Raw genomic sequence first — 24,903 nt, forward strand, 5'->3', positions numbered from 1 at the left:
CCCTGGCCACTTTAGCCTTTCCTCATAGGGAAGTCATCCTATCCCCTTTATCATTTTCATCGCCCTTCTCTGTACTTTTTCTAATTCTACTATATCTTTTTTGAGATGCGGTGACCAGAATTATGCACAGCATTCTAGGTATGGTCGCACCATCGAGTGATACAAAGGCATTATAATATCTTCATTTTTGTTTTGCATTCCTTTCTTTGTTATGATTATAATTTTTAATCTATATAGCTTCCTCCGCTCACAATTTTTTGTCAGTGGAAAAATGTTGCACATGGACTGAAGCTTTTGCAAATACTATTTAGCATTTCTATAGCGCTACAAGGCGTACGCAGTGCTGCACAAACATAGACTACCAATCCTTAGAAATCACATTGCCTAGGAGCCCACTTCCCCCCAAAAGCGTATAAAGATACTTTTGGTTCAATATTCAGCTGTAATGCTCAGCATTTAAAAAAATATCCAGATATTTAGTGCCACTGTGCAGAATATTTGGATAAGGCAGTCAACAGTGAAACATATCCGGTAATGGCTATATCCAATCTGCTAGCTGCATAATTTAGGATAGCCTTTTATCCTAAGTTATCTGGATAGCATACTGAATATTGCCACTATCCGGATAGTTCTAGGACTGTGCAGGCTCTGCCCACACTCCGCCCTGGCACTGTCTAGGTAGTGCCAAGGAGGTATTTAAGGATATTCTAAGGCACTTTCAGGATAGTGTGTATTTAACCTGATATAAGTACTTTTGAATATTGACCTGTTTAAAAATACTTCTAACCTACTGGCTACGTTTCCCAAAACTTTGACTTAGAGGGTAAGAAAAATATAGTAACATAACATAGTAAATGACGGCAGATAAAGACCTTGTACGGTCCATCCAGTATGTCCAACACGATAAATTCATTTTACATGGTATGTGATACTTTATACCCGAGTTTGGTTTGTCCATGCCATTGGAGTACACCCTCACTCTCCTTTCTCACTGCTTGTTCTCTCTATCTCAGCTCCCTTGCTCATGTATGCAATTTTTGACCTGCAAAATCCTGCCATTTTAGGCAAGCATTTAATCTATAAATACCAACATTCTGCAGTGCTTTGCAGTACAACATGAAAGTTCTGTCTCTGGTTTACATAACTCTTACACTGATTAATATGAGCTCAGATACAAAGGACAGGGTTTTAAAAGCACTACTACAACTTAATATAGTTCAACTTCTGCAGATAAGAGAGAGAAAAAAAAAGTGCTGTTTCATTCATGTACTGACAGTGTTAAGTGCAAGCCTGCGAGACTTTCTGTGCAATAAATTATAAAGTTTTGTTGGTCCACGGCTGCAATAGCAGCAGGGTCGGTGGGTCTTCTGCTGTGAAAGCTGAGCGCGTGCTAGCTGGCGGCTGTCCTGTCTTTGCAGTGTTTCCTCTGCTGCCTGAGTGGGAGGGTCACACTGTGTGAGACTAATAAGGGCAGAGCTGCCTCCCCCTCTCCCACTCTTCAGTCTAGTAACTCTTCAGAGCACTACAGCAGCTTTTCGCTGTCATTCATTACTTTGCTGCTGGGGGATTTATTAAAAGCCAAAATCTAAAGGTAAGCTCTTCATGTTAGTCAGTGAGGGTTGCTGACACGCACGTAGATCTGTGTACAACGTTTATATTTATAGGCAGGAAAGTTTGTGGCTGTTTTTCATACTATTAATATTCTCTGGCACACACATGGGCATGTGTTTACACACAAACAAATGTCATATGTACTTTTGCCTGTGCACAGATCACTGGGTTCAGAGATCATTTCAAAATTGTTGTTTGAGGTCTTACTGTAAAATCAATAATTCATTTGACTTGGGAGGAAGGGACACAGAAAGTAGGTCAGGCAAGAGATAGACTTCTGGATGTGAGTAATGTGTGCTCTCAGAGAAGCTATCAGGGTCTGTTGTACTGCTTTTGAATGCATTCGGTACTTTTCTGGATGTATTGACACAGGGCATCTTTCCTCCTCTGAGCTAAGATTGTGGTCAGCAGACTTCTGACAGCATTTTATGGTAGTTCCACTAAATGGGCTTTAGAGCCGAATGAGAGACTAAACCAACAAGAATCTCAAGATTCTGCTGTGTCTCAGATGGGCACCTTGAGCTAGCAGAGAGAGACTCAGGAAAAAAAGCCCGTGTCTGCTTTCAGTTCCAGAACGAGAGCACATTAAGTTTTGCAAATTCTCTGTCTGGAAGCTGCATCTTGATTTCCAGCTGACAATAAATTCAGCTGCCCTTTCAAGGTGGTTGTGTCAAAGTAAATATTGGCTAGATAAAGGTCTTTTAAAAAGTTATTGCTTGAAACTTGAACTGCATGAAATTATTAATGAGGAGAACTTCATATATGCATTAATCGTCCTGAAGATATGTTGGTAAAACTTTCTCCAGATGCCTGGAGTGACATGATTTTCCAGACACCTAAGGGCATGTAGTGGTATTGAGATTATTTCGATATTATAACAGAAGGACACTGTGTGTAATGGATTTATGTTAAGTATACACATGCATACACACATTTCCATGCCCGCATATACATACCACATAGATGCCAGTTGGATTTGAAAATGATGCCGACGGTTTTCTGACTTTTGACACTGCCTGCTGAAAGAATTCTACTGAACATTTTCTGCGAAAGAGTCTTAGTGACTGTCACATTTCTAAGATGTTTGGCTCTTTGCCATGTGTAAGTCCAGCCCTTTCTCTGGATTCTCACATGCTTCTCCAATCATCATTTAGTGCTGACATAGAGTTTATGCCACATGTAGGGGATAGACTGAATCATAGTCTAATCAGATTGCTGGTTCATTTTCAGTAAGTGGATGATTAACTCTTACAAGGAAAAGGAAACACGGGATGATTAGATGATGGAAAATCCAAGGACTGTGGGCATGCTTAGGGACTAGAGAAAAAACAGTGATAAGGGGACGGGTTGGGGCAGGAGCAAGGAAAACAGAGTTGAAGGGTAGGTTAGAAGGAAGAGCAGCAGGCTAAGAACAAGGGAAACCAAGATTCAAATCACCCTTGATCTGATATAGTTATGAACTAGATCTGCAGCTGCACATTAATAAAAATTGATCAGTTTATAATTCTTAATCAACAAATAAAAATACATCATCACGGAATTATAAAACACAATCCCCCCTTCTTCCACTGATACTTCTTGCAACCTTGACTATTCACTTAACCCTCTATTGCCAGATAAGGGCAGTATGATCCATCTCAGTAGATTCTGAAGTACGTGAACTGTAAAACATAGTTCTGTTATATTGCTGGGAGTTAGGCTCTACCATTTTGAAGAAAGTACCTGCCACTGCCACTAGTTCCCTAGAATACCAGGGATATAGAAATAATGTGTGGGTCACTCTAGTCCTAGGGTCAGGGATTCAGGGTGAGAGTGGCCAACAGAGAAAGCATTGTCTACACTACTGTTGCCCATATGGAAGGAAGCTACAGATGTGGAGGCGTGGCCTAGTGGTTAGGGTGGTGGACTTTGGTCCTGAGGAACTGAGTTTGATTCCTGGCACAGGCAACTCCCTGTGACTCTGGGCAAGTCACTTAACCCTCCATTGCCTGCCGCATTGAGCCTGCCATGAGTGAGAAAGCACGGGGTACAAATGTAACAAAAATAACACAAGCAACAAGACCACTAGCCCTTCTACTGTTCTTACATGTAACTCTTCTGGGGATCAATTTATTTTGTATAGTACACATGGGTTTGATGTGTGCTCATAGAATTTATTTTACCTGCTCTAATTGTACTGAATGTTATTTATTTACCTTTGCTCATGTAGTGTGCTTTTAATTTTATTCACCACTTTGGACCACCCAACTAGGCAGCATATAAACATGATATAACAATGAGTATGATTTGGAAAGATGATTAGTTATATGTAAAATCCAAATCAAAGTCTTCTACACAGTCAGAGAGATGAAAAAGTAGTTGATAGATCAGATTTTTCCCCTTTCCCCTCCTGTTTATTAATTTGGTTGGTGCAAACCTTGATACACCTTGTCTAGGACTACTTTAATAACCTGTATGCCATTTCTTGACTTTCAAAAAAGCTAACAGAATAAAATCTGTTTCATTGTTCTGGCAAGTATTGCCTTAAATTTATTATCTCAGTTTCATGCGTGTTTCATCTGATTCGATCAGTTTGAATTAATAATAAAGGACAGGAAAAATTTCAGGTTTTAGGAATTCACCTCCATTCCAAGTGAAGTCTTGTGAGAACATTAAATGATTGATGCCTTTCTGCCTAGTTGTCCTGCCATCACATTTCAGAGGTATTTATGGTAACGGATGCTGGGATACGTGCTCGAATATACTGCTGCCAGAAGAGACTTGGGATTTTTATACTGTTGTGTTTAGCACTCTATTATCTCACTGTGGTTGCAGTGCTTTCCATTCCTCTTGAAATGAAGATAGGTGCATGCTTTAGGAAGGTATACATGTAGATGATACCTATATAAATGCACTGATGGATAATGAGTCGTCATCTTCTCCAAAAGAGTCAATGGTATTTTCACACAGTTCTCTTTGTGGCTCCTTTAGTAAGCTGTGCTAAGAAATGGGCTTAGCATGCTCTTAGATGGGCCTTTCCCATGCAGTAAGGGCCAGATTCTATATAAGGCACCTAAAAAATCTGCGCGGTAAACATTTCCACCTAAGCGTATTCTATAAGCTGCGCCTAGATTTAGGTGTGGCATATAGATTATGCTTAGTTCATATCCCAGCGCTGAAAACTACGCACCTCCATTTACACCAATAAAAATATGGTATAAATCCCTGTACATAGATTTACGAGTACTAGGCCATATTCTTTGACTACGCATGTAAATTTTGGAATGCCCACAAAATGCCCATTTCCCTGCCCATAGCCATGCTCCTTTTGAACTGCATGCATTAGAATTCAGGGGCAGTTCATTACAAAATACACTTAGCGAGTTGTGCACATAAATTTTAATTATTACCAATTAGTGCTTATTATTATTTGTTAAGTGCTATTATCAGTGCTGATTAGGTTGTTAAGCCAATTAAGTTACACATGCTGTTATAGAATATACCTGGATTTTGGCACGGATCTCTAGGCATGTTATATAGAATTTGGGGGTAAGCGTATTTCAAGTGCGGCCATCAAAAAGGACTTTTTAAAACAAATTTATTTCTAGCTGTGCACTAATGGTAGCAATTACCACGGGAGCACTTACTGCATCCTATTTAGGAGGCACTATGGCCTCCCATGTTATGGACGTGCTAATCAGTTAGTGTGGTGATAATATCAATGCACTAGTTGATCGGCACATTCACGTCTATTCTCCACTCCTGACACTCCCCTCCCTGAATAAAGTAAGAAAAAATAAATAGCGCATGTAGATGGCAAAACTAATGCAGAATGCTTTAGCATGTCAGGTACTCATTAGCGCTTAACGCAGCTTAGTAACAGGGCTCCTTTATTTGTAGGCTGAGACATTCAGTAGGGGTGACATTTATTTTTGGATTTGCTCATACCTTCTTCAGTATTATTAGCTCAAACTGTATACCACCTTGGGTGAATCTCTTCATAAAGGCGGTTAATAAATCCCAATAATTAAATAAATAAATAAATAACGTGAGTTACATTCATGTACACTGGGTATTTCCCTATCTCTGGAGGGTTCATAATCTAATGTTGTATATGAGGCAATGGAGGGTTAAGTGATCTGCCCAAGTTCACGAGAAGCAGTAGGATTTGAATTGAGCACCCCTTGATGTCAAGCCTTGTGCTCTAACCATTAGGCTACTCCTCCCTGAATCAGCCACTACAATACGTTGTCTTTCCTAGAAAACTGCTTTTAGATGAATCTCTTAGCTACTCAATGTGCACCGGCTGGCCCAAATGTGGTATGGGGCATTAACATGAAATAATTCATATTATGAGTGAATAGGCCCCTTTAGTGATCATGAGAGCTGTGGTAAATAATGTTTGGTAGCACACGAGTGAATCAGCTTATCACTTATGACCAAAAAGCACCTCAAAAGATAGAGGTATGCCCTCTTAATAAATATTTAAACTGTGAACAGAACTGGAAAACTCTGAACTAGGTTATGGGAACACAAAACTAGGTAGGAAGAAGGGAGCAAAGCAAAAGTTTGAAAGAATACAAAATCAATAAAAATCAATTTTCCTTTTCAGTTTATGACTACTATTGCAGTTACTGTAACAAAATCTGTAACAAAAACACCAGATTCATCACTGTTGCCTATTTAGCTACAGCTCCATGGCTTGAAATAAAATGTTTTGCTCTTCAAGACAGAAAGAATGCCAAATACAGAAAAACAACATTCAAATCAATGGGAAAGTTTTACCACAAATTTCCATAGATAATCCATCTCGTAGCACAGTTTTGCAATTTACATAACCATATTTACCTTCTCTGTATACCATGTTCACAAGAATAGTTTGACATTATTCACTGTCTGTGTTTTATGATTTCCAATTTTCTTGCAGAAGTATTTGGATGCGAGGTCACATGATTCTTAGAAACAATGAAATACATAGTAACCTGGATTGTCTTGCTTTGGATGGAAATTCAGCTTCCTGCTTCCCATTCAATGGCAGTAAAGAATAACACAGGTATTTGATCCTGTAGAAAGCATAACAAAATAATTAGGCTGCTTCATTGTGTTTTGGTAGCATTTGCAGTACAGTGCAAATATTATATATTTATCTCCATCAGACATAGTTAATGTTATAGATTCTGTCAATTCCAAAGTTGCTTAGTAGACGTTTGTCCCTGTGGTATTGTGAAACTTATGAAACATATGAAGAAAGAACTTACCCTTTTCATGTGGACTTGGTTAATAGCTTGTATCGCTCTGTGCAGGTTCTATCACAGCTTAAAAGGACAATAGTTCCACTGATTCCTAAAAAAAAGGTTGCCACAGGCAGTAGCTGTCATTAGTGCTCATCCCGAAGTTAGGTCAGGCACTGAGAACGCTTCAGAGGGCTTGGTGGTTGCCCTCTGAAGTTAACTTTCCAGTTGGTGCTGATCTGGATTCTAGTTTCTCTAAACCTGTTCAAGATTGTAAAGTGGCTATCAAAGTTGTTTGGACCATCATTGTTAGATTGGAGACTGTCTTAAAAGAAATTTGTGCTTTCTCTGAAGAATCTTTGAATAAATTTGCTGAATAAGATAGGAGAATTCAAGATGTGGTGTCCCGGGTCTCTAAGTTGGAGTCACAGGACACCACATTTCAAGTTGCAGTTGCTTCTTCAGTTAAGGATTCTATGGTGACATATGAGTAGACTGGAGTGGATTGTGAATTTACTCCAATCTAGAAATTTGTGTTTTTAAATTTTTCCTAAAACTCACTATCTGGCAGTTGTTAAGGAAGTATCTGAATGTGGTTTTGGGTTATCCTTTGACTGATAATTTAATGGTAGATCATCTTTAATATATTCCAAAGGGAACTAGACAAGTGGGTTCAGAATGGATGTTATAGCTTCACCTACACTGGATATCTTGTAATTCCTAGAATCGTCTCAGGATATTATTGAGTCACGAGCTACACTATTAGTTACTTTTCAGACAGAGACTCAGAAAAGGCATGTTCTTAAGCTTTATTTAAAAAAAAAAAAAAAAAAGAATGTACCTTTTTGTGGACAGGAGATTAATGTTTTCCCTGATGTGACCAGGCCCACTCAGTTGTGAATGCAAATAGTCTTCTAAGAGTGACCAAATTTGGTGCTTTTTAGTAACCATGCCTATGAGTTCCACTGAAGCCACCAAAAATGAATATTCAACAGAGTGAAGTTTTTCCAATTGGCAAGTATAGATTTTTGCGCTATGATTAGTATATCAAAAAGTCGCTTTTGTTTTTCTGGTACTAGATGAGGTATACACAAAGATTTAAATATAACCATGAACAAAGAGATGGGGATAGTAAGCTTAAAAATTTTGGATAAAACAGACCATATATAATTTCAAAAGAGATTAATCTGCATTCAAACAACATATGTGAGAGGGTACCAACTTGAGACATACAGTTCCAGCCGATATTTCATGTGGCTATTCCCGCCAGATGCATTTTTCTTGGGGTCCAAATGGCTCTATGATAAACGAAAAATATTGATTGAAGATAGTTTGCTGTGGAAATAGGTTTGGACAGTTCATAGGGTATCCTGTAAAGTTGAATCTAGCTTGAAGTTTGTGTCAATTTCCCAAAGTGTTTGTATTAAAGCACTGTGGGGCCCTTTTACTAAGCTGCATAGGTGCCTACACGCACCCAATGTGCACCAAATTGAAGTTACTGCCCGATTACCGCGTGGCCCTTGTAGTAATTTCAAATTTGGCGCACGTCCACTACGTGTGTCTGAAAAATATTTTTTATTTTCTGGCGCATGGCAGCTATGCACATCAAGTGGCATTTGACACGCGTAGACCATTACCACCCGGTTACTGTGTGAGACCTTACCGCTAGGTCAATGGCTTGCGGTAAGGTCTCAGACCCAAAATGGAAGCACGGCAATTTTCATTTCGCTGCATGTCCGTTTTGGCCAAAACAAAAATAGGCATTTTTTGTAGGTGTGCTAAAAAATAATTCTGTATGCTCCCAAAACACGTGTCTACACTACCGCAGGCCATTTTTCAGCACACCTTAGTAAAAGCACCTCTGTGTTTTTTTTATCTATTTTCAAGCAAGAGTTTATAGAGAGATGATGCTTTATGTTCTTTTTTTTGATAAAGCTTCAATTTGAATTCTGATACTTGGGGTAATATAAGATGAATTGGATAGTATATCAGACTTATAGATACAGTGCTTCAGTTGCAACCATCTGTAAAATTGCAAGGTATGCAGGGAGAAAGTCTTTTGTAAACTATCAAATGGAAGAATTATTTTTGGTTGAGACTTCTCGAACAACCGCTATTGTTAATATTGCTTTAAGTGTCCATTCTTTCCAATACACCAATGAGTTGCTTATTCTGAAATCAGGATTGTACCATAATTAGGTGAATATCAAATTATGGAGAGGCATATCCATGTTCTTATCCAGTTCCAACATACATTTTTGGGTATTAATAATAAGTAAATTGACATATTTTGACATATTTTGCGGCTGGTAAGGTTATAAATGGAAGTCATCAGGGGGAAGAAACCAATGATAGCCTTGTTGTATTATGATATAAGAGGAAATCTTGGAATATAACACCAATTGGAGAGTTTCCTGAATACGAGGGCTGTACCTTCAAGTTGATTTATATTTTTCTTCTCTTTTTGATAATTTCTAGAAGTTTGAATGAATGATTGGATTTATATAACTTGTGTTATTTCCTGCTGTTGGAGTCTTTACTGCAGTCATGGTATGTGTACCCCATAATGTGGACTGGTGAACTTAAGTGTGACTTGTTTTTCTTTTTTTTCCTTTTGGATTTTCCTATATTCTTTAATTAACATTAATGTCTTTATATCAATGATTATAAATTTAAAAAAAAGGTTGTCCTGATATGAATGATTGGGTGAGTTACCAACCTGTCTTCGATGCCATTTTGCACAAATGTTTTAGGGGGTCTTTTACTAAAGATTAGTTTGAGTTATCTGCAGCAGGGCCCATAGGAATAAAATGGGACCTGATGCAGACAACTTGAGCTAACCTTTAGTAAAAGACCCCTTTAGAGAAGGCAGTTTTGAATCAGTTGGTAGACTTCCTGGACTCTAAAGCAGCATTGGATTCCCATCAGCATATGTTCAAGAAGTCTCATAGTACAGAAACATCATTGTTTTTTTAATTGTAGATATTATTTGTCTTGGTTTTGATAAAGTTGAGCAGTTTATACTGGTAGAATATGATGATAGTGCTGCCTTTGATATTCTGAACTGCATAGTTCTTTTGAACCGGTTGGCAGTGATAGGGTTAGGTGGCACAGTTGTGGAATGGTTTTGATCATATTTGACCAGTAGGGTTCAGAAGTATGTGACGGTTTTTCTTACTGTTACTGGTATGCCTCAGGATTCGTGTTTGTCAGCTATATTCATGTTACCAATTTGTACATTGACGGGAGATCTTAAGGTGCCTTATTGGCTATATCCTGATGATGTTTTGGTCTTTTTTCCTTGTAAAGATGATTTATAAATTGAATAAATCTAAACATTGCTTATCACAGATTTATGACTGGATACAGGATAATCGGTTATCTACTTAGCAAAGTCTGAAATAATGGTTTGCTCTAGAATTGCTGTCTCCAATCTTCCAAAAAAACTTGATTTGGACCAAATTTCCATACTAATTTGTTCAAAGATATTAGACTCCAGTCATACTATGAAGCATTTTTTTCCAGCAGTTGATTTCTACATCTTATTTTCAGCTTCGGCTGTGCAGAAAATTGTAAAATATTCTTATACCTATTGATTTTTGGACAGTACTTCAAGCATTGATTTTAGTAAGATTGGACTATTGCAATTCACTGTTGTTTGATATGCCCATGACTATTTTTAAGACTCTTCAATGTGTTCAGAACTCGGTGGAACACATGTTAATGGGCTTGCCTCATTTCAAACATGTAACCCCAAATCTTGTTGCTCTGCATTGGTTACCGGTGTTAGTGTGTTAAATTTAAGGTACCTTGATTTTTCATTCCTAGACTGGTGATGCTGCTTCCTATTTTGTTGATTCTTGTAAATCTCATGTTTCTGGATGAGATCTACAGTCTAAAACTGACAGGTAGGTGCAGACTCCCTCTGCCAGAGCTTATCGGTTGGTAGAGATAAGTTATTACAGTTTTAGAAAGGAGGTGAAGAACCTGTTGTTTCATAAAGTGTTTGGTAGCAATCAGTTTAATGTAAACAGCTTGATTTGGTTCTGTACTTTGTAAATATAAGGTAAATGTTGGTTGGATTTGGTATTGTATCTGTATCATATTGATACTGGCTTATGTCAACTGTGTTTTATTGTATGTTTTTAGAAACATCTTTTTACTTATACAATTTAAACTTTTACATGACACAAGAAAAGTCACTATGGAAATTAACAATGTATAAAAAACTATATCCAATAAGGGAAAAGAAAAAAAATAGAAGAAATACATGATCATACATTGTTATTAGTCCACAAAAAATGAGGAAGAAGCTAAGGGGTTCTTTTACAAAGTGTTGATAAGCCCAGTGCGGGTTTACCACACACTATCCCGAAACTACTTCTGGCCCAACGTGGCTGCCGGTGGTAGAGTGTGTGCCATTTCTGGTGCGCCAGAAAATATTTGTAAATTTAATAGCATAGCGCTAACCTGGTGGTAATTGGGCATTGTTGCGTGCTGCCCAGTTACCAATGGGTTACCATAAGAGTCCTTATCTCCACCTCAATGGGTGGCAGTAAGTGCTCCCCCCCACTCTTACCACATGGCCATTTTTTAGAAGCTCTTTACCTACTGCTGTAAAAAGGGCCCTGGCGTGCAGGAAAAATGGCCCTCACTGCTGCCGCAGGGCCCTTTTCTCACAGCTTACTAAAAGGACCCCTAAAGAAATAAGGCAGGGAAATATATGCAGTAATTACAAAGGCAGGAGGCGCTAAGAGACGACCCTGCCTGTGTGCCTGCCTCAGTGAGCACTGCTGTGCTGCCTTCACTTCTGGTTTGCCGTGACTTGGAGAGGAGAGGGGAGGGCAGGGGAGGTAGGCGACATGCTGGACATGGAGGGGAGGGCAGGGGAGGGGAGAGAGAATTGCTGGACATGGAGGGGAGGGCAGGGGGAGAGGAGACATGCTGGACATGGAGGGGAGAGGAGGGCAGGGAAGAGAGAATTGCTGGACATGGATGAGAGGGGAGGGCAGGGGGCAGAGGAGACATACTGGACATGGAGGGGAAGGGAGGTCAGCGAAGAGAGATTCACTGGACATGAAGGGCAGGGGAAAAAGGAGAATCGTTGGACATGGATGGGAGGGGAGGGCAGGGGAGAGAGGAGAATCGCTGGACATGGATGAGAGGGGAGGGCAGGGAAGAGAGATTCTCTGGACATGGAAGGATGGAGGAGTTGGCGGGGAGAGAGGAGAAATGCTGGTCTTGGATGGAGGAGAGGGGAGAGAGAATTATTGCTTTATATGGATACAGGGGAGGGAAGAGAGAGGAGAAATGCTGAACATGGATGGAGGGGATGAGAGAGGAGAAGTGCTGGACATGGATGGAGGTGAGGAAAGAAAAAAGAAGAAGATGCACATGGATGGAGATGAGGGAAAGGGAAGAGAGGAGAAAAACTGCACATGGATGGAGAAAATAGGCAAAAGCTGGATCCATGTTATACCTCCTCCAGTCAATTCCACGGAGGAGGACACAGCTTCTACTTATGGATGTAGGGCAAGAAATGAAGAAGAAAGGAGGAAAGTAAAGAAATAAATGGAAAGGAAGCCCTGGAAATGGAGTTAAGAGAACAGGTAGAGAGCAGCAGAATCAGAGACTCAGACCAATATGGATAGAAAAACAAAGTCACCAGACAACAAAGGTAGAAAAAAAATCATTTTATTTTCATTTTAGTGTTTGGAATATGCCCAATTCGAGAATTTACATCTGCTGTCTTATTTTGCACTGGGTATACTGGAACTGTAACAGCTTACAGAAATTATTTATAAAGAAAAAAAAATCACATTATTTTTTTCTCCTATACTAGTATAACATTTTCAAGGATGTCTGTTTATATACACCATGGCTGGTATAAGGGGTGTAGCTATAAAAGGGGTGGGGCCATATGTGGTGACCCCGCCCATAATGAGTACCGGCATCTTTTTTTTTCTACAAAAAAAGCACTGCATGTACTGGTACTGAGGTAGTGTGGGCAAATGATTTTCAAGCAGAATTGTAACAGAAGGTTGTTAAGCTGTATAGAGAGAGGTGTGACCAGCAGAAGAAAGGGGGTGTTGATGCCCCTGTATAAATCGTTGGTGAGGCCCCACCTGAAGTATTGTGTTCAGTTTTGGAGGCCATATCTTGCTAAGAATGTAAAAAGAATTGAAGCGGTGCAAAGAAAAGCTACGAGAATGGTATGGGATTTGCGTTACAAGACGTATGAGGAGAGACTTGCTGACCTGAACATGTATATTCTGGAGGAAAGGAGAAACAGGGGTGATATGATACAGACGTTCAAATATTTGAAAGGTATTAATCCGCAAACGAACCTTTTCCGGAGATGCGAAGGCGGTAGAACGAGAGGACATGAAATGAGATTGAAGGGGGGCAGACTCAAGAAAAATGTCAGGAAGTATTTTTTCACAGAGAGAGTAGTGGATGCTTGGAATGCCCTCCCGCAGGAGGTGGTGGAAATGAAAACGGTAACGGAATTCAAACATGCGTGGGATAAACATAAAGGAATCCTGTTCAGAAGGAATGGATCCTAAGGAGCTTAGCCGAGATTGGGTGGCAGAGCCAGTGGCGGGAGGCGGGGATAGTGCTGGGCAGACTTATACGGTCTGTGCCAGAGCCGGTGGTGGGAGGTGGGGCTGGTGGTTGGGAGGCGGGGATAGTGCTGGGCAGACTTATACGGTCTGTGCCCTAAAAAAAAAGTTACAAATCAAGGTAAGGTATACACAAAAAGTAGCACATATGAGTTTATCTTGTTGGGCAGACTGGATGGACCGGGCAGGACTTTTTCTGCCATCATCTACTATGTTACTATATGTTACTATGTATGGTCTGGTCTGAATCTGAGTTACTCAATATCTGCAACAATAACACAGCCTTATGCATAGAATAGTCTAGACTTCTGTGAAAATAGCTAAGGTTTTGGGTGAGTTCTCTAAGTGATGGCCCTACAGTACAGAAGCAAGAACCCTCTCAAATTAGTATTTTTACTGTAGAAATTTTTCTTACTTTAGGGATCAGGTTTGGGATCATGTAATCATTCTTCTTGGTCTTAAGACTTCAGTCACATATTAGAATTAGAATTAGAATTTTTACAATTTATACACAATCACACATAATAAAAACACAAATGAGAACAACTTTGAGAACAGTAAAAACTAAAATGGTAGCATGATTTATTTAGATTTTGCTCACACCTTTTTCAGTAGTAGCTCAAGGTGAGTTACATTCAGGTACAGTGGCTATTCTGAAAATATTTGTGAAATACAATATTTAAAATCACCAAAACTCTGGTTAATGACATTTTCTGTGGTCTCGTGGACCACATTCAGCCTGTGGACCACAGGTTGCCCACCCCTGATCTATAGGGTACCTGTGGATTCTCAGCCTTTTGGTTAAGATCCAAGGGCCCAGTTTACTAAGCCACGCTGTAGGTGCGTTTTTGTTTTTAATCCATGCTAAAAATTAGAGCAAGCTAAAGCTAGCACACCTTAGTAAACAGGGCCCCAAGTGTACTAACCGCTTCCTTGTTACTGACACTGAAGCTCAGGATAGAAATGAAGAAATGGGTTCAGCTAGTGTTAGATTTGTCTTAGTGATGTCACTGATGTTCGCTTAGAGGAGCTATTGTAATACTAGTGCCATGGGCAATAGGCCTCTTGCCCTTCTCCACATTCCTAAGATCAGTCCTGCTTATTGCTGACACTCTTCTAGTGACAGATACATCAATGTAGCATTAGGCTAAGTCCCGTAATATCAGCTCTTGTACATTTGAGATCCAAATAATCATAAATATTAATGTTTTAAAAGTGAGGATTAAATTGCTTGGGGGATTAAGAACAAATCTTGTGATTGGACATGCCTCTCTGTGAAAGGCGTTAAGTTGATTTTATAAAATAACAAGTTGAATAACAGATTCCAGGCTACATACCACGGCGACCCTAATTGCCTTGAGTGCATAACTGCGGTGATCCTTTCTTCCTTCATTTACTGGGAAAAAAAAGAAAAACTAGAAGTATCACTGAGTTTTCATTTACACACCATAGGTGGTGTACTAAGTAACTAGTCACTTTACAGGAGGAAAATGATTACGTCTAAAAATAAAAGTAAGAGATAGTGTTACAGCTCGAAGGCTGACAAGTGCCAAAAGCAATCTCCAATGAACTAGGATAGTCTGCAGATAAGCTGCCTTTCCTAATTGTTTTCATATCATCAAATTGCTGATTTCATTAACATAAGGGCATTTTACTCATTTTTCTACACATTTATTCTATCCTTGCTTGCCCTAATCTGTAATTATTTAGAAACATGTGTACTCTGGAGTTCAAAAATCTCGAGCAAATAGAATTTTTGCATCAAAGCTGATTTTTCAAGATACTTTGCATTGTATACATGCCCACAATAAATACGCTTGAAGGAAGTGAAGACATCAGATACAATGAAATATCAGAGCCTTTTTATATATATATATATATAATAAGATTCTTTGTTTAGATTCTTTGAGAGTTTTGACATCGTTTACTGTATTAGCAGAAGAACTATAGCAAGATGTTGCTGTACATGAGGCTTTAAGATCCAATAGGTCTGTTCATCAGATATCATTCATATGTTATTTTGGAGAAAGTGAGATCCCCTCTCCTGAGGTAGAACATGTTAACAACTCCTGGCTGTTTAAATCACCAGTCTAGAGCTAACTGGGCATTTTCAGTGGCAGTTAGCTGAAAATGCCCGGTTAGCACTCAAGCTGAAACTGGTTACTTTGGGGGTGTTCTAGGGGAGAAGTTGGCACTTAGCCAATTAAGTGCACTTAACCAGCTAAGATAACGGCATAAATAGGATCACAAAAAACACAGTCCTATATTTATACCATTCTTCATAGCTGGTTAAGTGCCAAATATTGCACTTAGGGGCCTTTTTACTAAGGCACACCTAAAAGTGGCCTGCTTTGGTGTAGGCGCATGTTTTGGACGCATGCAGGTCCATTTTTCCAGTACGCCTGGAAAAAGACATTTTTTTGTGCCTGTCAATGGACATGTGGCAAAGTTAAAACCAGCACACATTCATTTTCAGGCCGAGACCTTACCACCACCCAGTGACTTAGCGGTAAGGTCTCACATGCTAACCGGGCGGTAAGCGTCAATGCACGTAAACTGCTGGTTACCGCCGGGTAAGCACCACATGGTAGAAAATAGAAAATATTTTCTACTGTGTGTTTTAGATGCACATCAAAAATGGAATTACCACCGGGCCACACGGTAGCCGGGTGGTAGTGCCAGTTTGACGTGCACTGGACACATGTAGGTGCCTACATACCTTTGTAAAATGGCCCCTTGGTTATATTTTTGCTGGCTCCGTATACCTGGACATTCAGTGCCAGAGCACGGACATGGCCCAGCACTAAATTTCTGGGTATTACACCAGAGGTGGTCAGCAAAACCAAAGATACTTTTGTACAAGTCAGTGGTGTCAACTTGACTGAAATATTGCAACCAGTTCTGGAGGTCATACCTCCATTAAGATAAAGAAAAGGTAGAAGATCTACACCAAAAGCCTTGAACAGGAGAAGAGAGAAAGTGGGTATAGTAAAGACATTGAAGTAGAAATGATGAAAATAAAAGTCCACAAATATTTTTCATAGGAACAAATGCTCTAGAAAAAAAAAAAGAGATCACTATGGGGCTCCAAAGGGGGGGGGGGGGGGAGATTTGGGAGAAACATTATTTCACAAAAGGGTGGAATATGCATGGAACAGCCTCTAGCTGGAGGCAGGGAAGCCTAGGAAAAGAACAGGGGATCCCTAGTTATGAAGTGCTTTGAATGGGCTATTTTAGAAATGGTGACTGTGAACGTCGATCCTCCATTGGCATGGAAAGGGCAACATCTAGGAAAAGGAGCATGCCAGGGTCTTGGCCTAGGCAGTGCTGCATTATGGACATCCAGGAATGATTACACATAGCATATTGATGCAGGCCAGGAGATATAAGCATCAATATGTATGCCTGCTATAAAAGATGTCCACCAGCGGGCGCAACCTGTTTTTTTAGACTAATTGCATTGCGGCTGATAAGCGGAAATTGATAGCAATCTGTTCATGTGGATTAGTATCTCTGTCCACCCTGGTGTGTATATTTACAACCCCCTCTGTCCATTATTTTACAGAGTTGCTTCTGGCTCGCCCTGTAGGCCTTCTGTGCACACTATTTTCCTTCCTCCCCTTCCACACTCAACTCTCATTTATGAGATATGTGTCTGTCCATCTGTGCAAAAAACACATCTTGGAATCTCTATGGATATAAATTCCATCTGTAAAGGGAAAAAGGATAGTGATTTGAGTGTACTACCATCCACCTGGCCAGGATGGACAGATGTAGAAATGTTATCAAAAAATTAGGGAGGCTACCAAACTGGGAAACACAATAATAATGGGTGGTTTCAATTACACTGTAAGATATCCGGAATAGGTAGAATACAATATCAGTACAACTCAAGCACTTCTACCTTGTAGATACTAAGCTTGGGGGCACTCTGGCAGGCACACCATAAAAAAGTGGAGAAAAAAATGTTGGATTATTTGTAGTAAATAATTAGCAGATTTTAGTACACACAGCTTCAGCTTTAGAAATGTTAATTTCTTTCTTCATCTCTCTCTCATTCACCCCTGAATAATTCACTGCTGAGTCACTTTAAAGTTGAAGTAACAAAACATCTGTTTACTCACAGTTTGCAGTTAGATTATAATCAGACAGGCTTATATATACATATTACTATACATTTGTATTATCAGCTCCTTCCATGTGCTTAGATGGTAATGGATGCTCACACCACCATAGATCCTCTCAGGTTAGGAGAGATCATGAGCTCCATGTGCTCCATGTGCTGCATCTAACCCCCACAGGAAGTTGCATAGCTGTGTGACCTCTCTAAGTAATTCACATCAGAGGTCACAGAGTAATCACAGAGAAAAGATTGCTGACAGGCAATGCATGTTAAAATACAATACATTCCAACAAACCCCTTCTCATGCATAACTGTCATGCAATTATTTATTCATACAAAGTCCAAGCTTTATACGCAGATTCACAAAATGTTCTCTGGGTAACGGTTTGGTCATGATGTCAGCTGTCATCTCACTGGTGTGACAATAGTGTAGACTGATGACCCCTTCTTTTGCCAACTCTCGCACGTTGTGGTATTTCGTTGCGATGTGCTTGGTGCGTGACTGAATCTTGTCATTCTGTGACAGTCGGATGCAGCTCTGATTATCTTCCATTATCTGGATTGGTCTCTTTTCAGCTATTCCGAAATCCAGCAAAAGTTTTTCAATCCACATCACTTCTCTGCACGCTTCCGATACGGCCACGTATTCAGCTTCTGTAGAAGACAGACTCACAATACTTTGTTTATGACTGGCCCATGAAATTTGTACATTTCCATACATAAACACATATCCACTTGTGGATTTATAATCAGAATGATCCCCTGCCCAATCTGAATCACAGTAACATATTAGTTTTGGATTACTATTGGCTGAAATCTTTAATTTACAATCAATGGTACCCTTTAAATACCTTACCATCCTTTTAACTGCAGTCCAATCTGATTTGGTAGGTGAGCTGACCCTTCTGCTCAAAATTCCTACTGCATTTGCTATATCAGCCCTGTATGTGGTAGCTAGATATAAAAGCTTACCTATGGCTGATCTATATTGGATGTTATCTGGTAAAGGTTCTCTTACTGTTTCATCCTTCAGAAAATCAGTGATCATGGGAGTGCTTACAACTTGGGCATCTTGCATACCTAAACTTTCAATAAGCTCATTTATTTTCTGCTTCTGGCTTAGAAGATAAGAACCATCATTTTGTTTCTCAATTTCTATACCAAGATAGTATGACACATTACCAAGTTCTTTTATCTCAACATTGTGGTTTAAATATTGTACAATGCCCTTGTACTCTTGCTCACTTTCGCTTGCAATGAGCAGATCATCAACAAAAGCTAAAATGTATGCATATTGTCCATTTCTGCACCTAGTGTACAAGCATTTATCTGCTTCACCTTGCTTAAATCCTAAATTTGTCAATATTTCATGCAATTTATCATTCCAACATTTTGCACTTTGCTTTAATCCATAAAGACCTTTGTTTAATTTACACACTAGCTGTCTTTGTTTTGTATTTATGAAACCTGTTGGTTGTTCCATGTACAAGTCTTCAGTTATATCTCCGTGAAGAAATGCTGTTTTCACATCAATGTGGTTGACTTGCATGCCTTTTGAGACTGCAATGCTCAGAAGTGTTCTTATTGTCGTGTGTTTCACTACAGGTGCAAACACTTCATCAAAATCTTCTCCATATTTTTGAAGATATCCCTTTGCCACTAATCTGGCTTTATACCTTTCCACTTTTCCTTGTGCATTCCTTTTTAACTTGAATACCCATTTGCATCCTATAGCTTTCTTGCCAGGAGGTAATTTTGTAAGAATCCAAGTATTATTTTTATCCAATGCATCAATTTCTTCTTGTGCAGCTTTATGCCATTCAGCAGCTTCTTCTGCTGGCATTTTCTCAATCTCATCCCATGTTAAGGGCTCTTGAGCTTCTGCTGACTTTGTTAGGTAAGACAGTCTTAGGGGTGGAACACCTTTGTTTTCCCTGGATGAGCGTCTGACAACAGGTTGGTCTGACCTTTCCGCATCCTCTAAATCTGAGAGTCCTTCTCCAATTGATTCCCCTTCTCCAACTGTACTGTCTTCTTCAATGATCCTTTCTGTGTCTGCTTCCTCTGCCTGTTCCTCGTTAGATACAGGTGAGTTGCTTTCAGACATCTGCCTTGGTATGGCATTTATATACACTGGCATGTCTATTATGGTTCTAGTTTCATATTCTGGATGATAAGGCTCATCTGGGATAATCCAGCCTTTATCAACCCTTTTGTTTTCATCAAAATATGTAACATGTCTTATGCCAACAATGCCAGTTTTCAGATTCAAAATTCTATATCCTTTGTGTCCTGGAGCATAGCCAACTAAAATGCCCCTTTCTGTTGTGGAATCCAGCTTATGCCTTCTTTGCTTTGGTACATGAGCATATGCTGTACTTCCAAATGTTCTTATGTGTGACAGGTTTGGCTTCCTACCATGCCATGTCTCATGTGGTGTGCGCTCAGCGCCTTTAGTTGGCATTCTGTTTTGTAGGTACACTGCTGTGAGAATGGCTTCCCCCCATAGTCTTTTAGGGAGATTGCTATCTGACAGCATACATCTGGTCATTTCCACAAGTGACCTAAATTTTCTCTCTGCAACAGAATTTTGCTCTGGTGTATAAGCTACTGTTGTGATATGTTGAATGCCTTCTTGTTCTAGAAATGTGCGCATGCTTTGCGAAGTGAACTCACCACCATTGTCGGTCTGAAGAACCTTTGGTTTTCTTTCAAATTTATTGCTCACCATGGCTACGTATTTCTTCAGCATGTCTGTGACTTGACTTTTCTCTTTCAGCAAATAGGCCACACAGTATCTAGAGAAATCATCCAAGAATATCAGCACAAATCTGTTATTTCCCAATGATGGGATATTAAACGGTCCACATAAGTCACTGTGTATTAAGTCCAGCACTTTATTACTCCTATTTCCTGTGTATGCAGGAAATGAGGGTCTCACACCTTTTTGAGTAACACAGTCTATGCATTTCTCCATATTACCAGCATCTGCACTTATCTGAATGCCGGTGGCCAGTTGCTTACTGTAAAGATCCTGGATCACCTTAGAATCACGATGTCCCAGGCGGCGGTGCCAGATTTCTAGACTACATTTACCATCATTCTTCCTTACTTGCGCCATATGTGAGGCTTCACCTGAAATGTTCAGCTTATAAACATCATTATGCATAAAAGCTTCAGCATATACTTCATCATTTTTAGAGATTGTGCACTTACTGTTTTCAAAATGAATCACAAATCCCTTCTTATCTAATGTAGATACACTAAGCATATTGCAAACTGCTTGGGGAATATACAAGACATCACTTACAGGAATTTCTTTAACTTCATTAGACACTTTGCATTTTAAGAATCCAATACCTTTTGCTTGGATCTTAGCAGTCCCTGCGTTTGCAGTTTTAAGAATTCCTTCTTCTGGACACATTTCCTGAAAGAAATTCTTACAATTGGTTAAATGGCATGTGCTCCCTGAATCCAAAATCCAAGTACTTTCATTTGAATTATTATTTACCATAGTCAAAGATTTTTCTGCCATTAGAAAGCCCTTGTGTTTATCTTTGTCCTTCATACATTTCCTGGTTTGAAAATTCTCTAGTTCCATTGGCTTAGGTGAGCTAGAGGGAGTGTTTTGTGTTTCCTTACACCATTTAGATACATGTCCCTCCTTTCCACATGAGTAGCAAATCAGCTTGCCCTTGGGTGGAGTTTTCCCATAGCTCCGCCTTCCTCTGTTCTTTGCCAAGAAATTTGTTTCATTTCTCTCTGACTTGCTTTGAGAACACATCTCCTCAGAATCATTTATTATGCATTCCTGCCTTAGTTTTGATGTTGCCTGTTCAAAAGATTGCCCTTCAATGGCCTCATTTACAGACCTAAAAACATCAAACTTCTTTGATAGTGAGGTAAAAAGAAATGCTCTTTTCAATGCATCACACATGGGAATTCCAGAAAGTTCTAGCTTTTGAAATGAAGACATAAGATGCATAATGTGATCATTACATTTACTTTTATCCCTTAATTTGGTTTCATTCAACTCTGCCAACCAAATTGGTTGCTGCTTTGCATATGTAGTTGCATACATAGTTCTCAGCTTACATAAAATGTCCTTTGGTGTATCTTTTCCCTCCACTAATATGGCTTGTTTCTCTGAGAGAGCTTCCAAAAGCATGCACTTCACATAATAGTTTGCATTGTCCCATTCAGCCATATTTTCAGCTGTTCTGTCTTGGTCTAAGCATATATCTAATCTTTTTGCTCGAAGGAAACATATGAATCTTAATTCCCACTGCTGATAATTAAACTCAGTTAATCTAGGCACCTTGAGAGAATAGAACAATGGTGAATTTCTTCCCTCAGCCATTTTCTTAGCCTTCTGTCTGCTGTGTGGGGGGAGAGAGAGACAGACTGAATCTTTCCTTTAAAACTTAAGAGAAAAATGTGGCCTTTTTTTTCTGCCTGGTAATATTTCTCTTCTTTTTCAATTCCTGAGCCCTGGGCCCATAACCCTTTTGTTGGATTATTTGTAGTAAATAATTAGCAGATTTTAGTACACACAGCTTCAGCTTTAGAAATGTTAATTTCTTTCTTCATCTCTCTCTCATTCACCCCTGAATAATTCACTGCTGAGTCACTTTAAAGTTGAAGTAACAAAACATCTGTTTACTCACAGTTTGCAGTTAGATTATAATCAGACAGGCTTATATATACATATTACTATACATTTGTATTATCAGCTCCTTCCATGTGCTTAGATGGTAATGGATGCTCACACCACCATAGATCCTCTCAGGTTAGGAGAGATCATGAGCTCCATGTGCTCCATGTGCTGCATCTAACCCCCACAGGAAGTTGCATAGCTGTGTGACCTCTCTAAGTAATTCACATCAGAGGTCACAGAGTAATCACAGAGAAAAGATTGCTGACAGGCAATGCATGTTAAAATACAATACATTCCAACAAAAAAGACTTCAGAACAACCGGTATCACCTCGTTTTTAAAGGACACACCTTAATTATAATGAGGGAACCATATACAATCATATGTCTTCACAAAAAAGACTCCACATACAATTTCAAAGAGACACTGCCATGTGTCTCCACAAACTTTGTAGGAGACTCTATTCACTCATTTAAGCTTGGAGAATAATGCTTAACTTAACGCACGGCTGTCTTCGCCATTTTTCATTCAATCCAGATCAAAGTGATATATTTCTTTCAAAATTTCTTCAAATCCTGACAGGGAGACCCTGTTTCGCTATTTCTTAGCTGCCTCAGGGGAATATTTTTCTTTCCTTCTCATCCAAGCATTTTAAATTCACGTGCGTCTCCAAGACACCCTGGAACAGAAAATGGCTGACGATTACCCCAATATTGACTGGGTAATTGTAACATCAGGGCGCGCCACGGAGATAACATGCCTTGATGAAATCAAGGACTGCATTAAGGAGCAGCTGGTTCAGGAACCAACAAGAGGGGGGACAACTCTAGAACTAGTCCTTAGTGGAACACATGGTCTGGGGAAGGAGGTAATGGTGCTGGGGCCACTTGACAACAGTGATCATAACATGATAAGATTTGATATTGGCTGTGGAGTAAGTACACAAAGGAAATTCAATACATTAGCATTTAACTTTTAAAAAGGAGACTATGATAAAATGCGAAGAATGGTTAAAAAAAAAAAACTTAGAGGAGCAGCTGCAAAGGTCAAAAATTTACATCAAGCATGGATGCTGTTCAAAAATACCATCTTGGAATCCCAGACCAGATATATTCCATGTCCTAAAAAAGGAGGAAGAAAGGCCAAATGGCAGCTGTCATGGTAAAAAAGTGAGGTGAAGGAAGCTATTAGAAAATAATAAGAAACAGCATAAGGAATTGCAAGTCAAATGCAAAGTGCTGATCAGGAAGGTAAAGAGAGACTTTGAAAAGATGGTTGCATTGGAGGCAAAAACACATAGTAAAAACTTTTTTAGGTACATTAGAAGCAAGAAGCAGGCAAAAGAATTGGTTGGACCGCTAGATGACAAAGGGGTAAAAGGGCACTCAGGGAAGACAAGGCCATAGCATAGAGATTAAATGAATTCTTTGCTTCAGTCTTCACTGAGGAAGATGTGGGAAAGGTACAAATATCTGAAATGGTTGTCAATACTGATGAGTCAGAGAAACTAAATCAAATCTCTGTAAACCTGGAAGATGTAATGGGGCAATTTGACAAATTGAAGAGTAGCAAATCGCCTGGACCAGATGGTATACTTCCCAAAGTACTGATAGAATTGAAAATGAACTTGCAGAATTATTGTTAGTAATATGTAATTTATCTTTAAAATCAAGCATACTACCAGAAGATTGGAGGGTGGCCAATGTAACAGTAATTTTTAAAAAGGGTTCCATAGGTGATCCGAGAAATTATAGACTAGTGAGCCTGTTGTTGGTGCAGGGCAAAATGATAGAGACTATTATAAAGAACAAATTTACAGATCATATACGTAAGTATAGATTAATGAGACAAAGCCAACATGGATTTAGTGAAAGCAAATCTTGCCTCCCCAACCTACTACATTTCTTTGAAGGGGTGAACAAACATGTGGATAAAGGCGAGCTAGCTGATACCAGGATTTTCAAAAGACATTTGAGAAAGTACCTCATGAAATACTCCTGACGAAATTAGAGAGTCATGGGATAGCAGGTAATGTCCTATTGTGGATTAAAAGCTGGTTAAAATATAGAAAACAGAGAGCAGGGTTAAATGGTCAGTATTCTCAATGGAGAAGGGTAGATAGTGGGGTTCCAAAAGGGTCTGTTTTGGGACCACTGCTTTTTAACATTTATAAATGATCTAGAGATGGAAATAACTAGTGAGGTAATTTAATTTGCTGATGACACAAAGTTATTCAAATTTGTTTAATTGGAAGAGGATTATTAAAAAATTGCAAGATGACCTTATGAGACTGGGAAACTGGGCATCCAAATGGCAGATGATATTTAATGTAAGCAAGTGCAAAGTGATGCATGTGGGAAAGAGGAACACAAACTATAGTTATGTTATGCAAGATTCCATATTAGGAGTCACTGACCAGGAAAAGATCTAGGTGTCATTGTTGATGATACTTTGAAACCCTCTGCTGAGTGTGCAGTGGCAGCTAAGAAAGCAAAAAGAATTTTAGGTATTATAAGGAAAAGAATGAAAAGCAGAAATGTAAATGTTATAATGCCTTTGTATCACTTCATGGTGAGACTGTGGCTCAAATGCTGTGTGCATTTCTGGTCACTGCATTTCAAAAAAGGTATTGTGAAATTAGAAAAGGTACAGACAAGGCAACGAAAACGATAAAGGGGAT

General features: G+C 39.3%; 1 protein-coding gene across 1 annotated transcript in view; it reads left to right on the top strand.

Moving 5' to 3' along the window:
* The first annotated feature begins 1,505 nt into the window (after window positions 1–1,505).
* The window catches only part of COL19A1 (collagen type XIX alpha 1 chain), a 946,027-nt gene continuing 922,629 nt past the window's right edge, over window positions 1,506–24,903 (top strand). The window contains exons 1-2 of the mRNA XM_030199003.1: window positions 1,506–1,591; window positions 6,518–6,643. Of these exons, the coding sequence (XP_030054863.1) occupies window positions 6,556–6,643 (88 nt within the window). The 5' untranslated portion in view covers window positions 1,506–1,591; window positions 6,518–6,555. The remainder of the gene's footprint in view (window positions 1,592–6,517; window positions 6,644–24,903) is intronic.

This window comes from Microcaecilia unicolor, chromosome 3 (genome assembly GCF_901765095.1).
Source record: "Microcaecilia unicolor chromosome 3, aMicUni1.1, whole genome shotgun sequence".
Taxonomy (NCBI): domain Eukaryota; kingdom Metazoa; phylum Chordata; class Amphibia; order Gymnophiona; family Siphonopidae; genus Microcaecilia; species Microcaecilia unicolor.